The sequence below is a fragment of the Anopheles coustani genome, chromosome 3 (assembly GCF_943734705.1).
Source record: "Anopheles coustani chromosome 3, idAnoCousDA_361_x.2, whole genome shotgun sequence".
NCBI lineage: Eukaryota > Metazoa > Arthropoda > Insecta > Diptera > Culicidae > Anopheles > Anopheles coustani.
The window spans coordinates 76439246-76455128 of NC_071288.1; the positions used below are offsets into that span (position 1 = coordinate 76439246).

The 15883-nt window shown below is 44.1% G+C and overlaps 1 protein-coding gene across 1 annotated transcript; it reads right to left on the minus strand.

Moving 5' to 3' along the window:
• Window positions 1-6581: 6581 nt before the first annotated feature.
• On the minus strand, window positions 6582-15402 carry LOC131259521 (coiled-coil domain-containing protein 158). The gene is made up of 11 exons (XM_058261027.1): window positions 15215-15402; window positions 13332-13717; window positions 13158-13270; window positions 12729-13078; window positions 12499-12664; window positions 12093-12433; window positions 11866-12031; window positions 11717-11798; window positions 10602-10719; window positions 9144-9306; window positions 6582-8194 (listed from the first exon to the last, which is right to left on the minus strand). The coding sequence occupies exons 1-11, from the start codon at window positions 15400-15402 to the stop codon at window positions 6749-6751; spliced, it is 3519 nt and encodes a 1172-aa protein (XP_058117010.1). The 3' UTR covers window positions 6582-6748.
• Window positions 15403-15883: the final 481 nt, after the last annotated feature.

Genomic DNA, 15883 nt, shown 5'->3' on the forward strand with positions numbered 1-15883 from the left:
ACGAGTAAAGTGCCAAGTACGATGCTTATTGTGCCCTATTACGCAACCTTTTTTTTGTCATCATCAAGCAGCTTCCAGACTTATGATAATGGTAGACATTATGTGAGTAATTAATAGTGATTATCATTGACGACATTGCCTTTCCAAGGGAATCGGCTGATCGATGTATCAAATCAAATAAAAAATACTCTGTATTTTGATGTTGTCAAGGATCTGTACTAAAGCCTTTTGTTATTAAATTTATAATCAATCAAAAAATCAATTTCCCAAGATACTATAATCTCAATAAAACATGTGGTGAAAATACATATAAAAACACAATTCAAGTAATGTGGTCGGTTGTGATCGTAAGTTTAACGTTATAAATTTTCTTTCATTCCAAAGAAGGGGTAATGTGCCAGTTTTCGCCCACTTAGAGAACCCCACGAAAGAAATCGTTGCACTCATTTTATCAACCATATAGCGATAAACTTGGTATGGTAAGGTAGAGAAGCTATTTAAGCGTGCAATAAAATTCATTAAATTTAAAAAAGTATTAAATAGATAGCTTTTAAATAGTCTGAAAGCTATCTATGTAACTTTTTTTTAAATTATGCCCTATGTTAAAAAGTTTTTTATATAAAATAAGTTCGCGTTACATTCTCCGCCCAGGCAAGATTTCTTGTAGCGCCTGTATTACCCCAATCCTATTTAGAATACTTCTTAGTTCGTAGTCTGTTTCGTCCTTTTCGATGATTGGCGGCAAGTGTGGTATTTTTTAAATCTAAAATCTATTCCTAAAGCAAAAGGAAGGCAGGAAGCAACAGAACTGTGGAGTCTGCAAAATGGAGGCTGAAGAAAAAAAAAGAGCTTAAAAAAGTGTACGACAAACTGAATAACAAGATATTTCGATACAAGCGAGAGGAAAAACGACGCAGGAGACTTTATATTTCTTCGTACCTGTTTTCAAATCTAGTAGCCTTTTATCAGAAAATACTTCGAAAATAGTCTATAAATTAAACGCCGCAGCAAGCTAGAAGCACAGGATGGAGTGCAGATGCCAAATGTTTCGCTCCGCGGTAAAAGGACTCAAAAAAGCAGTTACTCGTGTGTTTTCCCCTTTTCTTTGCAGGAAGGAACTGGACTGTGAAATCTGCAAAATGGAGGCAGAAAAAAAAGAAAAACTGAAAAAAGTATTCGCAAAATTGAACAAAAAGAAATTTCGATACACGCAAGAACAAAAACAACACTGGAGAAGATTGCAGCCTATTTTATCATCGAAGAACCGCATGGGGACATGGATCAGAAAATACTTCGAAAATAGTCTATAAATTAAACGCCGCAGCAAGCTAGAAGCACAGGATGGAGTGCAGATGCCAAATGTTTCGCTCCGCGGTAAAAGGACTCAAAAGAGCTGTTACTCGTGTGTTTTCTCCTTTTCTTTGCAGGAAGGAACCGGACTGTGAAATCTGCAAAATGGAGGCAGAAGAAAAAGAAAAACTGAAAAAAGTATTCGCAAAATTGAACAAAAAGAAATTTCGATACACGCAAGAACAAAAACAACACTGGAGAAGATTGCAGCCTATTTTATCATCGAAGAACCGCATGGGGACATGGATCAGAAAATACTTCGAAAATAGTCTATAAACTAAACGCCGCTGCAAGCTAGAAGCACAGGATGGAGTGCAGATGCCAAATGTTTCGCTCCGCGGTAAAAGGACTCAAAAAAGCAGTTACTCGTGTGTTTTCCCCTTTTCTTTGCAGGAAGGAACTGGACTGTGAAATCTGCAAAATGGAGGCAGAAAAAAAAGAAAAACTGAAAAAAGTATTCGCAAAATTGAACAAAAAGAAATTTCGATACACGCAAGAACAAAAACAACACTGGAGAAGATTGCAGCCTATTTTATCATCGAAGAACCGCATGGGGACATGGATCAGAAAATACTTCGAAAATAGTCTATAAATTAAACGCCGCAGCAAGCTAGAAGCACAGGATGCAGTGCAAATGCCAAATGTTTCGCTCCGCGGTAAAAGGACTCAAAAGAGCAGTTACTCGTGTGTTTTCTCCTTTCTTTGCAGGAAGGAGCCAGAGTGTGTAATCTGCAAAATGGAGGCAGTAGAAAAAGAAAAACTGAAAAAAGTATACGCAAAATTGAACAAAAAGAAATTTCGATACACGCAAGAACAAAAACAACACTGGAGAAGATTGCAGCCTATTTTATCATCGAAGAACCGCATGGGGACATGGATCAGAAAATACTTCGAAAATAGTCTATAAATTAAACGCCGCAGCAAGCTAGAAGCACAGGATGGAGTGCAGATGCCAAATGTTTCGCTCCGCGGTAAAAGGACTCAAAAAAGCAGTTACTCGTGTGTTTTCCCCTTTTCTTTGCAGGAAGGAACTGGACTGTGAAATCTGCAAAATGGAGGCAGAAAAAAAAGAAAAACTGAAAAAAGTATTCGCAAAATTGAACAAACAGAAATTTCGATACACGCAAGAACAAAAACAACACTGGAGAAGATTGCAGCCTATTTTATCATCGAAGAACCGCATGGGGACATGGATCAGAAAATACTTCGAAAATAGTCTATAAATTAAACGCCGCAGCAAGCTAGAAGCACAGGATGGAGTGCAGATGCCAAATGTTTCGCTCCGCGGTAAAAGGACTCAAAAGAGCTGTTACTCGTGTGTTTTCTCCTTTTCTTTGCAGGAAGGAACCGGACTGTGAAATCTGCAAAATGGAGGCAGAAGAAAAAGAAAAACTGAAAAAAGTATTCGCAAAATTGAACAAAAAGAAATTTCGATACACGCAAGAACAAAAACAACACTGGAGAAGATTGCAGCCTATTTTATCATCGAAGAACCGCATGGGGACATGGATCAGAAAATACTTCGAAAATAGTCTATAAACTAAACGCCGCTGCAAGCTAGAAGCACAGGATGGAGTGCAGATGCCAAATGTTTCGCTCCGCGGTAAAAGGACTCAAAAAAGCAGTTACTCGTGTGTTTTCCCCTTTTCTTTGCAGGAAGGAACCGGACTGTGAAATCTGCAAAATGGAGGCAGAAGAAAAAGAAAAACTGAAAAAAGTATTCGCAAAATTGAACAAAAAGAAATTTCGATACACGCAAGAACAAAAACAACACTGGAGAAGATTGCAGCCTATTTTATCATCGAAGAACCGCATGGGGACATGGATCAGAAAATACTTCGAAAATAGTCTATAAATTAAACGCCGCAGCAAGCTAGAAGCACAGGATGCAGTGCAAATGCCAAATGTTTCGCTCCGCGGTAAAAGGACTCAAAAGAGCAGTTACTCGTGTGTTTTCTCCTTTCTTTGCAGGAAGGAGCCAGAGTGTGTAATCTGCAAAATGGAGGCAGTAGAAAAAGAAAAACTGAAAAAAGTATACGCAAAATTGAACAAAAAGAAATTTCGATACACGTAAGAACAAAAACAACACTGGAGAAGATTGCAGCCTATTTTATCATCGAAGAACCGCATGGGGACATGGATCAGAAAATACTTCGAAAATAGTCTATAAACTAAACGCCGCAGCAAGCTAGAAGCACAGGATGGAGTGCAGATGCCAAATGTTTCGCTCCGCGGTAAAAGGACTAAAAAAAGCAGTTACTCGTGTGTTTTCTCCTTTTCTTTGCAGGAAGGAACCGGACTGTGAAATCTGCAAAATGGAGGCAGAAAAAAAAGAAAAACTGAAAAAAGTATTCGCAAAATTGAACAAAAAGAAATTTCGATACACGCAAGAACAAAAACAACACTGGAGAAGATTGCAGCCTATTTTATCATCGAAGAACCGCATGGGGACATGGATCAGAAAATACTTCGAAAATAGTCTATAAATTAAACGCCGCAGCAAGCTAGAAGCACAGGATGCAGTGCAAATGCCAAATGTTTCGCTCCGCGGTAAAAGGACTCAAAAGAGCAGTTACTCGTGTGTTTTCTCCTTTCTTTGCAGGAAGGAGCCAGAGTGTGTAATCTGCAAAATGGAGGCAGTAGAAAAAGAAAAACTGAAAAAAGTATTCGCAAAATTGAACAAAAAGAAATTTCGATACACGCAAGAACAAAAACAACACTGGAGAAGATTGCAGCCTATTTTATCATCGAAGAACCGCATGGGGACATGGATCAGAAAATACTTCGAAAATAGTCTATAAACTAAACGCCGCAGCAAGCTAGAAGCACAGGATGGAGTGCAGATGCCAAATGTTTCGCTCCGCGGTAAAAGGACTAAAAAAAGCAGTTACTCGTGTGTTTTCTCCTTTTCTTTGCAGGAAGGAACCGGACTGTGAAATCTGCAAAATGGAGGCAGAAAAAAAAGAAAAACTGAAAAAAGTATTCGCAAAATTGAACAAAAAGAAATTTCGATACACGCAAGAACAAAAACAACGCTGGAGAAGATTGCAGCCTATTATCATCGAAGAACCGCATGGGGACATGGATCAGAAAATACTTCGAAAATAGTCTATAAACTAAACGCCGCAGCAAGCTAGAAGCACAGGATGGAGTGCAGATGCCAAATGTTTCGCTCCGCGGTAAAAGGACTCAAAAGAGCTGTTACTCGTGTGTTTTCTCCTTTTCTTTGCAGGAAGGAACCGGACTGTGAAATCTGCAAAATGGAGGCAGAAAAAAAAGAAAAACTGAAAAAAGTATTCGCAAAATTGAACAAAAAGAAATTTCGATACACGCAAGAACAAAAACAACGCTGGAGAAGATTGCAGCGTATTTTATCATTGAAGAACCGCATGGGACATGGATCAGAAGATACTTCGAAAATAGTCTATAAACTAAACGCCGCAGCAAGCTAGAAGCACAGGATGGAGTGCAGATGCCAAATGTTTCGCTCCGCGGTAAAAGGACTCAAAGGAGCTGTTACTCGTGTGTTTTCTCCTTTTCTTTGCAGGAAGGAACCGGACTGTGAAATCTGCAAAATGGAGGCAGAAGAAAAAGAAAAACTGAAAAAAGTATTCTTTATAATTATTATATTATAATTTCTTTTTGTTCAATTTTGCGAATACTTTTTTCAGTTTTTCTCTTTCTTCTGCCTCCATTTTGCAGATTTCACAGTCCGGTTCCTTCCTGCAAAGAAAGGAGAAAACACACGAGTAACTGCTCTTTTGGGTCCTTTTACCGCGGAGCGAAACATTTGGCATTTGCACTGCATCCTGTGCTTCTAGCTTGCTGCGGCGTTTAATTTATAGACTATTTTCGAAGTATTTTCTGATCCATGTCCCATGCGGTTCTTCAATGATAAAATAGGCTGCAATCTTCTCCAGCGTTGTTTTTGTTCTTGCGTGTATCGAAATTTCTTTTTGTTCAATTTTGCGAATACTTTTTTCAGTTTTTCTTTTTCTACTGCCTCTATTTTGCAGATTACACAGTCTGGCTCCTTCCTGCAAAGAAAGGAGAAAACACACGAGTAACTGCTCTTTTGAGTCCTTTTACCGCGGAGCGAAACATTTGGCATCTGCACTCCATCCTGTGCTTCTAGCTTGCTGCGGCGTTTAATTTATAGACTATTTTCGAAGTATTTTCTGATCCATGTCCCCATGCGGTTCTTCGATGATAAAATAGGCTGTAATCTTCTCCAGCGTTGTTTTTGTTCTTGCGTGTATCGAAATTTCTTTTTGTTCAATTTTGCGAATACTTTTTTCAGTTTTTCTTTTTCTTCTGCCTCCATTTTGCAGATTTCACAGTCCGGTTCCTTCCTGCAAAGAAAAGGAGAAAACACACGAGTAACAGCTTTTTTTAGTCCTTTTACCGCGGAGCGAAACATTTGGCATCTGCACTCCATCCTGTGCTTCTAGCTTGCTTGCGTTTAATTTATAGACTATTTTCGAAGTATTTTCTGATAAAAGGCTACTAGATTTGAAAACAGGTTCGAAGAAATTCAAATTTTACAGTTTGTTTTCTGCCAATTTGTAACACAGCAGTCTATTCGGAAGTAATTTGGTAAATTTTGTCAATCAAAAAAAAAATCACAAATGGATGATCTTCGTCTACAGCGCACATCACCGCACATTGTTCCACCAGACTCTGAACCTGGCTTCAGTAACGATCGACAAATTGTCTAAAAGAAGAAGAAATCAAGGACCAGAAAAAAAGCAAAGTATGTTCGTAATAATTCCGGGGTTCCTGCACGCAATCCTTGGTTCCTGATACGAAATGTCACAATTGCTATCATTCCACACATTTGATCGTTATCGAATCACAATCGCTATCGAATCACAATCGCTATCATTCGCAGATAGCATTTGACCGGCCGGATGACTAGTGCAAACGATTCAATTGTACGGCATTCAGTGAAAACAAAATTGTACACATCTAGAATCGTTATTAGTTACTACTAAAATTTTTAGTTTCCGGCTGGCGCCACTAGAGGCGCTACAAAGAGCGCACTTTCCTTGGCTTAATTTACTTAAGGACACACTTTATGTTTCAAATCTGTTCTTATGTGTGGAAAGATTTGCTTCTATTTACCGGAGATGAGTTCTGAAATAATAACTTATCAAATGTAGACTGTTGGCTACGATTTATATGTACGAAGATAGTTTTGAACACAGTAGTTAATTCCTTCTAGGGTTTCATTTATTGATTTTCAAGAGCGTCAGGTATCACTACAAATATGCCCGAACGGGCATTGAGAAGGGAGGGAGGGAAACCTAAGTTAAATACAATAAAAAACATGTTCAAACTCACAACACCACACACAGCTGGAAAACAGACAACTATCGTCGCTTGCGCCGGCCACGACTTAGCGAGGATTGGGGCTGGCCGCGTCATAGTTTTTCAGCACTGTCGACGTTGGCGACGGCGTGAGACTAATGTCCGGACTGCTCCCGAACAGGCTCGGACTGCTGATGCTAATATGCGGATAGCTATCGATCGGCCGAAAGTCGCAAGTCGTTTGTGGAAGGTGCTGGCGAGGCCGGCTGCTGCTCGGATGGCAGCACGGGGTCTTACCGTCCCGTGCCGGACGGTTGCTTGTATCGCTGTCCGTTGGCTCCTGCCCGGGACGATGCGCCAGAGCGTGTGTTCCCCACAGTTCGGTTGCCTTCCTTCTGTTCCACTGTGACTGCGGATTTTCCTGGCTGCTGCTGCTGCTGCTGTTTGCCGGTTCCGGTTGCCGCTGGAGCGGGTGTTGGAGTGGGTGCGACTGCTGGTGCTGGTGTAGGTGCAACGGGAGGTGCGGATACTGCTGCTGGTGCTGATATTTGTGTTGGTGACTGTTGGGCGCCTTGTGGAGACTGCTGCTGTTGCTGCTGCACGGTGCCAGCTCCGGTGGCGTAGCTGGTGTCATCATAAACCGGCTCAGTGGCGTACTGCTGTGCATCATATGATTGCTGATAGCCTTGGTACTGCTGCTGGTCGTAGGCCTGCTGCTGCTGTTGCTGATCGTACTGCTGTTCTGCATATCCATCGTATTGCTGTTGCTGCTGGGAAGGATCGTATCCCTCGCCGTACATGGCACTGGCAGATTGGTCGTCCAGCGGCTGGTACTGCTCTCCACCGGCCTGCTGGTATGCAAAGTCTCCATATGGCTGTTGAGATTGTCCATACGCTGCTGCCGCTGCTGGGTCGGTTGTGTCAGAGGTGGCATATTGCATGGGATCCTGCCCATATCCGGCTGGTCCCTGTGAGCCGACGAGTGACTGCATCGATTGGCGAGAGGTCCGCTGCTGGTCGGCCACGGATTCTCGCGACAGCCGGCCACTTCCGCCGCCTCCGGTGCTGTCCGGTTTAGTGGAATCGCTGGCTCGTGACAGACGCTCCTGTTCCACTGCTCCGCGTCCATACTCTGGCTCCTTCGGAACGCCTCCTGGGCGCACCGTACCCGCTGATGATCCTGTTCCTCCTCCTCCTCCTCCTCCCCCTCCATCGTCGTTGGTGACGGAGCTACGGGACAGCCGTGACTCGCTTCGTCTCTCACCCGTCTCGTACTTGCCGTAGTCGATGACGGAATTGTTGCGGGACAACTCGGGTGGTTGCTTCGTGCCCGCGGGGTACTGCTGGCGATCGGATGTTCGTGACTCGGGTCGAGACGATTTTCCTGCTCCGGTGGCTCCGGCATATCTACCTCCGCCACTTCCATTGGCCGCTCCGTCATCGACGGTGCTCGCTGGTGTTCGACCATTGGTTGGTGCTGGTACTGGTGGATATCGTGCTGTAGTACTTCCGGGCCGTGAGCCAGCGTTGATTGCTAGAGAACGACAACGACACGAACAAAACAATTGGTCAAACAATCAAAGTAGTCGGCGGCACTAGAGGAGCGCAAAATAAGCGAGCTGTATGTTTCATTGGCAACCGAAATTTCAACGAAAAAGTACAACAACAACAGATCGTTAGCATATTCGTCTCACGATCACCGAGAACTTTGCGCTGCTACTGTGCAGTGGGAAAGCGAGGTTAATAGAATTCGGCCATTTTGCTTGTGGCCATGTTCATTGCTACTTGCATGTGAACCCTAAGAACGACAGAAGCAAACAATAGCAAGCCAGATGGAGCCCAAAACATGAGCCGATGCAAATACAAACCACCAGGTTTGCGATCGAACAAAAGTTGGGCATAGATTTTCTCGCCTCGGAAACCCGGCGGCTTGTGAATCGGTACCAAAAAGCGTGTGTTTTTGCGCCGGTGAGGCAATTGAGTGGTGCTTGCAAGTGTGCACATCCATTGTCCGAGAACTTTCGACAGTGAACCTTCGATACCTTCGTAATTGTTCACATCGTCCCGCGCCATCGATTGGTTCGGGGAGGGGCTTGCGTAGGCGGCGGCGATACTGGCAGCCGTATCGGATGTCAAACCGTATGCGCCAACACCGTGTTGCTGCTGGTCTCCCCCGATCGGATTGTAGGAGGACGCAACGGCGGCGGTGGCTGGTAGGGTCGAGTTCGAGTAGCGGTCAGTGACCTCAGCGATGGGATTTGTCGAAGCGTATTGGTTAGTGTCGTTGCTAGTAGCGTTAGTATTATTTGGATTAATATGTTTCGTGAGGTATTCTAAATTTTCTTGCAGATAGTCTATCTCCTGCCTAAACGTCGCAAGTTTAGGTCACAGCAGATTGAGGAATGCCGAGAGAGAGAGAGAGAGAGAAAGAAAGGAAAGAACAAGAAAACACACGGTTAGTAGGGTTTTTACGCCCCTGTTACCTGTACGAGCTGGGCTGGATTAGAGTTTGCCAAGTCCCCGCAGGACGAGCTCGCCACGCTTGACTTCCGGAACGCTGGACTGATCTGTTTGTAGTTGGCCCAGATTTGCTTCAGACGTTCCATCAGCTCCGAGTTTGTTTGGCGCAGTTCCCGCTTTTCCTCTCTTCGGGACACAACGTTCCGAAATCATAATTACACGGTGATTGAATAAATGGAAACCAAAAGAAGAAGCATTAAGAAACAAAACGAAAGTGATGGGAACTAAAGATAAGCTGGTCTAGACGCTGATGAGTATATTCACAAACAACTAAACCCTTCATCATTGTTTAAATTAGATACGTTTCTGCTTACAGTAACGGGTGCGATAAACTACCTACTCACGAAGCATGCACGACTTGCACTATCAGAGTACTTGAGGCTTACGTACTATCACTCCATAGAAAAACCGAAACGAAACCTATAGCAGGGCCTGGTTAAGTATTGGGAGGTTTCCCTAAGACATCTCGTCACGCTGGTCCGCAACAGGGCTACCGTTTCCGGTAGGCCGGCGACCGAAGCGCACATTGACGTCGATCTTAATAGGGTGCGATGTCTGGCCGCAACCCACGGCCCCCTCGCTCCACGTGTTCCCTTTGCCATCGGTTACTTTCACAAAGGGACGCGAGCAGGGGCGAGTAGTGGTTTGGTTGCTGTTGACTTCCGAAGTTGTCCGAAGACTCCTTTGCGGGGCATCCTCCTCCGGTCCGGTATGGCCATGGGTTGGGGGTTCCTCCAGCAACTCCCAGTTCCGTTGCGGACTCACGGATGCTTGAATATTGGTGGTTGCGGTGTGGGTTGTGATGATCGTAGAAGGAGTTAATACCCGTGAAGCGGACCCGTTTCCTTCGCTCGCGTCTACGATTGATGAAGGTGGTGGTGGTGGTGGTGATGGTGGTGTCGGTGGAGCATGATGAAGTGGAGGAGTCGGTGTTAGTAAAAGGACCCGGAACGCGTGCACCAAAAACCACTCAAACGAACGAAAGCGAAAAGTGCAGGTAGGAAGTCTATCTTCCAAAAGCTGGGTCGGAACACATGCTTGGGGAGATCCATTTTGTATCATAGTGTAGAGTAGTGTGTGAGTTTCTTTTTTACAAAATTAGTAATCAAAAACTAAAACCAAATCCGGTTTAAAATATGATTTAAAAAATTGATTATGTACAATTGGCAGGAAGGCTAAACTAGAATTTCTAAATTAGATCTCTTGTGGTACACAACTTGATCGCTTATGTTAAGTACATAAATATTTCTGAAATGTCCTTAATTTGCAAACCACAAATGAAGTAGGAGGAAAAAACACAAACGACACGGCAAACCTAGTAGTTTTCACTCTCCGAAACGGAAACAAACATAGAAAAAAATGGACACAAAATGAGAAGGGATCAACAAACGACAACTGAGAAGAAAGATGTTGTTATGTACTTATGCTTCTGTGTGGTGTCCTCTAACTTATGCGTCAAGCTTTTGCATTCTGCAGTTAGTTTTTCCATGAGCTGTTTTTGATCTTGTATCATGCCCTCGAGTTCGGAAACGGTGTTGGCTGGAACGGTGTTGACGGACGAAACCGGAAAGAAAGAGAAGGGGAAGAAGAAAGATTGATGTTGAGCGGCAAGGTACGGAAAGGGAGAACGTTTAACAAGGGGGTGCCCGTTGGAAGCCCTTTGATATCTCTCGCTCAGGGACTAGAGGAATAAACCAAAAAAAAAAAAATGAAAAGGAAAGAAAAACTTGGAAAACGACCACCGTGTGTAAAGCAAGTTCAACGAACAAGTTCTTCACTGAGACGGGACACGGTTGACAGGTCAATGGAGCATTCTTTCGACAAGAATCTACCTAGTAGGCTAGTCTGGGGGCTAGGGCACCCAAGAGATGGATTCAGAGTTATAGACTTCCATTGTAAAATAGCTCATGGATAAACTATTGAGAACGACCTCCTTCCGAGGCACGGTGGCGTCCGATCGTTTCGAAACTCCGGTTGTTACAACGGCCTTTCAAAACGAATCAAACCATCTTGGCGGTGGAAATTCATGATTCCTAAAACACACGAGGCGTCGGAAGGCATTGGTTTCCAGTTTTCTAAGCATTCGAATGAAATGATAAACAATAACCTGGGTGTTCAGCAAACATTGATCTGCAGCATTGGTGGTGGGATCGAGAAACGAGAACAACAAATGGAATCATAAGTATCGCAAACATGGGGAATAAAACAAGCAAGTGAACTAGCAATTGACTAGAAGATCTAGGCGATCGAGAACGAACACACACACGCAAAGCAAAGGTTGTGGGGAATGGCGTTGAAATGACACGCAACTGATGTGCATACAGAAACGGTTGGGAACAGATATGCGAGCGGCACCGATTGTTATGCAAAGAGGCCACATATAGTGTGTTGTCTGAGGTGGGTCTGAAGGTGCATGTTGGGTTTTTGTATGTTTCCGATAGTTGTAGCCTCCTAAACCCCTTATGCCCCTGGCACGTGTATGAATAAACAGTCATTATGCGCGAGTAGTATCAACTTGCTAAGTAATTCCACTTACTGTGCTTTGCTTCCATGTCGGAAATAATTTTCGCCAGTTCCTTCGAAGGTCGAGTCTCTCGGTTCAGTTCACCGAGAGTTAACTGGAAAAAGAAGATCAATGAGTTTATTAAGCCCTTGGGAGGCATATGGAGTTATCCTTCGGATTACCTCTTTCTCAAGCGATGCCACCTCGTCGGCAAGTTTAAGGTTTTCCCGCTTCGAGTGCAGAACATCGGCATCGGCACGATCGAGACGCTGTCTGAGCGACGTTATTTCAGCGTTTAACCGGGACACTTCCACCTTCGCCTGACGTTCGGCACGCTCCAGTTGAAGTCTGCAATGTATGAAAGAAAGGTAAGCCATACACCCCTTTAGTATATCTTACGGTAACCAACCTTAGCGAAGTGATTTCCTGCTCCAACGACTGCTTCTCCGCACTGGCCTGGTTGAGATCGGACATAAAGATTGCCGATTTGTTCTTCAGCTCCATCTTCAGCTCGTCGATTTGGGAGTTCTTCTGGTTCAGCTCACGCTTGTAGTCGGACTCGATGCGTTTCATACGCTCCACCTCGAGCTGCAGCTTGGTGGCGTGTTCCCACTGGCTGCTGAGGTCTCCGCCAAGTTGATCGACGTGGTAGGTGTAGCGACGCTCGGCGTTGGCCCGTTCCTCCGCCAGGCGCTTCGCCATTTCATGCTGGACCTCCCGAACACGCTCGTGTTGACGCTCCAGTTCATCCTATTGGGCGATAGTTTCTACTATTAAAGTCTCGGTGGTCGTAAACGCATCGCTCGTATTCATACCTTTAGACGACGTATTTCAATCTCAGCTTGGTTTCGCTCGAACGCCACCTGCTCGATCATGTCCCGGCTTCGTTGGGACTTGTTAAAGTTACAGGCTTCGGAGTCCTTCAATTGATCAATCGAGAGTTGCAACTTCCGTACCGTTTCCTCAAGGTTTTGCTTATCCCTAGCAGTGAAGATATAAAAGTTTAGCTCCCCTTCAGATACTTGTGACACAAAAAAAAACTCACCGTTGTAAGTTTTCAACCTGCTTCCGATAGGCATCGGCGTTGCCAACATCACTCGCACCGTGAAGTAGCTTGCGCTTGTTTTCCTCATTCTCATTAAACAGCTTCTTCAGGTCGATCTGTGACTGCGCCAGTTGTGCTTCGAGCTCACTAATGCGCGACTCAAACACGATGTTCGGACCCGACAGGGATTTACTGTGCTTTCCATCACGCCCAACACGGTCCCCGTAGTCGACGTCGTCGCTCTCGGATGAATCGAGCTGGTACAGCCCCTTACCTCTGGTGCGATCCGTGAGGGCTTCATTCTCCGACACCACGTCCTTAACCTTTTTTAGCAAGGTTGACAACTCTTCCTGCAAGTGAATGGTTTTTGCGAGATTAGTGGGTATTCGAGAATGAAAGTAATACGGAATATAAAAAGTCGCAACTTACCCGGCAGTATTGAGATTCGCGCTCCAGCTGCTCGATGTAGCTCTCCTGCTTCTCGATGAAACCAAGCAGTTCCGGCGGAGGCTGTGCGACCTCTAGGCTTTGCGCAGCAATCACTGCAATAGGAAGCGATTGTTAGATGCAAAAACCACTCGAGATCTCAAGAGCACCAATCACCTGATGGCGTTGGATGCAAGCTGGTGTTCGACGTGGCTGGCTTTAGCGCACCGGCCGACGTTCCCGCGCCCATCGCATCCCGGTGGAGGAAACTATATCTTCGACCGAGAGCTCCACCGCCGCCGTATCGTGACACGGCCGTCGATGGGAAGTACTTGGACACCTCGGTAAGTGATGGCCGCTCGACGACGGACTGATTGTCGGACGCCTCGGACTTTCCATCGTCGACGGCGCGATAGTAGAAGCTGGTGGCTGCCTTCGTCGGTTCGTACGCTTCGGTCAGCAGGAACTTCAGACGGTTCACAGCCTCACGGTACGCATAGTCGGTGAAGTCGAACGTTTTCTTCTTGTACAACGGTAGATCGACTTTGTCGGTGGACGTTTTTCTGCACATTTTCCAAAAGAAACATAGGAAGATAAGATAAGTTTAACTTTATGATCGTTTATTTCGAGAGCGAGAGTGCTATTACTCCGTATTCATGTTCGCTGGAGTTAATCCACAAAATTAACCGAAACTTTATGTATTCGCTATCAGCGCACTTTTTTGGGTATCAAACCATAATCAATAAAGTCGAGCCTTTTCTCTTCATCTTCGACACACTTCTCAATCAAACACTTGCACAGTGACTATCCCTCTCGTGCGGAGGAAAACGAAAGTAACTGCGTCTGTTTGGTCAGCGTAAACAACGATCGTCATGGCGCACGTAACCCCTAGCAACGTACAACGTGAACGCGTGCGTATCAGGCTCTCCCTCTGCTCGTATTATTGGTGTGCGATCATGTTCTCGTTCAACCCCTTTTCTGCATAGGGCATTACGGTACTTCTAGGACCCCGAAGTAAAGAGAATCCCATCGTTGTGGGAAATCGAAAATAAAAGCAAACGATATACACAAACTTCTTCGCAGAGACGCAACGCTTTGCGGTACTTTGAAATACTTTGGTACTGATAAGACTAGCGAAATGGAAACGACGAACGCAAGAAATAAGGATAGGAAAACGGATGTACCACAGGATCGTTGTGAACTGTTTATTCATGTAATACTTACTTGGTTTAATTTTAATACATTGAAATCTTTATCTTATTTAATTGTAAATGAAAAATTTAAAAATTAAAAAAATGTCGATAGATACAGAAGATACAGAAAAATAAAAAAATTGGATATCATACAACCCATTAAAGTAAATGCGTAAAATAAAGCAATTATTCTCAATAATTTACCAAAATTTACTGATAAACTATTTTGCAAACGAATTTAAGTCCAAGGGGCGTAGGACAGTTATCTTCGTGTGATATTCTTCAACATGTAGAAGAATTTAGAGAAACCAAGATGCTTATAAACGTTGCAATTTGCTAGTGAGCCAAGTTCACAACAAATTGAAACTTTTGAAAAATCAAAAATAAATGCTTTACTGCTATGATAAAATATAACAATTATTCTCAATCATCCACCATAATTCCTTTGTTGATAAACTAAAGTTATCTCTCATAGTGTGAACATATTCTGCTATTTCTGTAATCAAAAGGATACGACTAACGGAGTCTATCAAATCTGATAGAGAATTTAAGTCCAAGGGGTGTAGGACATTTTTCGTCGTGTCTTCGACATGTAGAAGAATTTATTGAAACCAAAATGAACACTTTGGTTGCAAGGGTTAAACAATTTGCTAGTAAACCAAGTTTACAACAAATTAGAACTTTTGAAAAATAAAAAAATGGAAGCAATAAAATTAAACCTAAGCACCTTATTCATACCAACACTATGCAAAGTCTCTTAAGTTGGTATTAGACATTCTTTTGGTCATGTGATAAAACTTGTCGGTATACATTTTTTGAAGAAAATAAAAATGCCAAGGAAAAATTTCAAACTAATGTGCAGCTTGCCTGAGCTTCGGTTTTTTCACTTTGGACATTATGGTATCCTTGTCCAGGGCGCTTTTGGTGCGTATTCCTCCGGCGGAGCTGGAGCTGTATCCCTTGCTGCCGAGATAGTTGAGCGAGGAGTACGGCTTCGAACCGTAGCCCAAGTATCCGAGCGAATCCGCCGTGTTCAAACCGTACCCGGTTTTCATGGTTAGGAGTATTTAATAATCCTTTACACTTTCACTATTTTACACACATACGCACCACACACACGGAAAGTCAGGCACACACAAAATATTGTAATCCAGCTATGTACAAGGAACTTCTTTCTTCCTTCTTTCCGCCGTTTAGACTATTCGAGATGAACTTCGCGACACACCGGAACTAAAGAGCCCGTGGGCATGACCGCAGCGCCTTTTATAGGCCAACCGGTCCTGGTTTCCGGCCGACGGTCGGCGGTCGTTCGTGTCGCCACATTCCGACACAGTGTCCGCAAAATCAACAATCTTCCTAGCAACCCGACAAACCCGACGGCGTGCGCGCGGATCCGATCGATCCTCGAACCGAAATACGGGTTGCCTACTGCTCGGAGCTTCCTATAGGATCGCTGGAGTGACTTCGATCGACGGGGTGTTGGTTGTGTGTGTGTGTGTGTGTGTGTACCTCCAAGCAGCTATGATTAATAATCCT

Coding starts and splice junctions, on each gene's coding strand:
- LOC131259521 (XM_058261027.1), bottom strand. CDS start 15,402: ATGAAAACCGGGTACGGTTTGAACACGGCGGATTCGCTCGGATACTTG. Junction 12,032..12,092: donor CAGGAAATCACTTCGCTAAG/GTTGGTTACCGT, acceptor CATACATTGCAG/ACTTCAACTGGAGCGTGCCG. Junction 8,195..9,143: donor ATCCAGCCCAGCTCGTACAG/GTAACAGGGGCG, acceptor GTCGTTCTCTAG/CAATCAACGCTGGCTCACGG.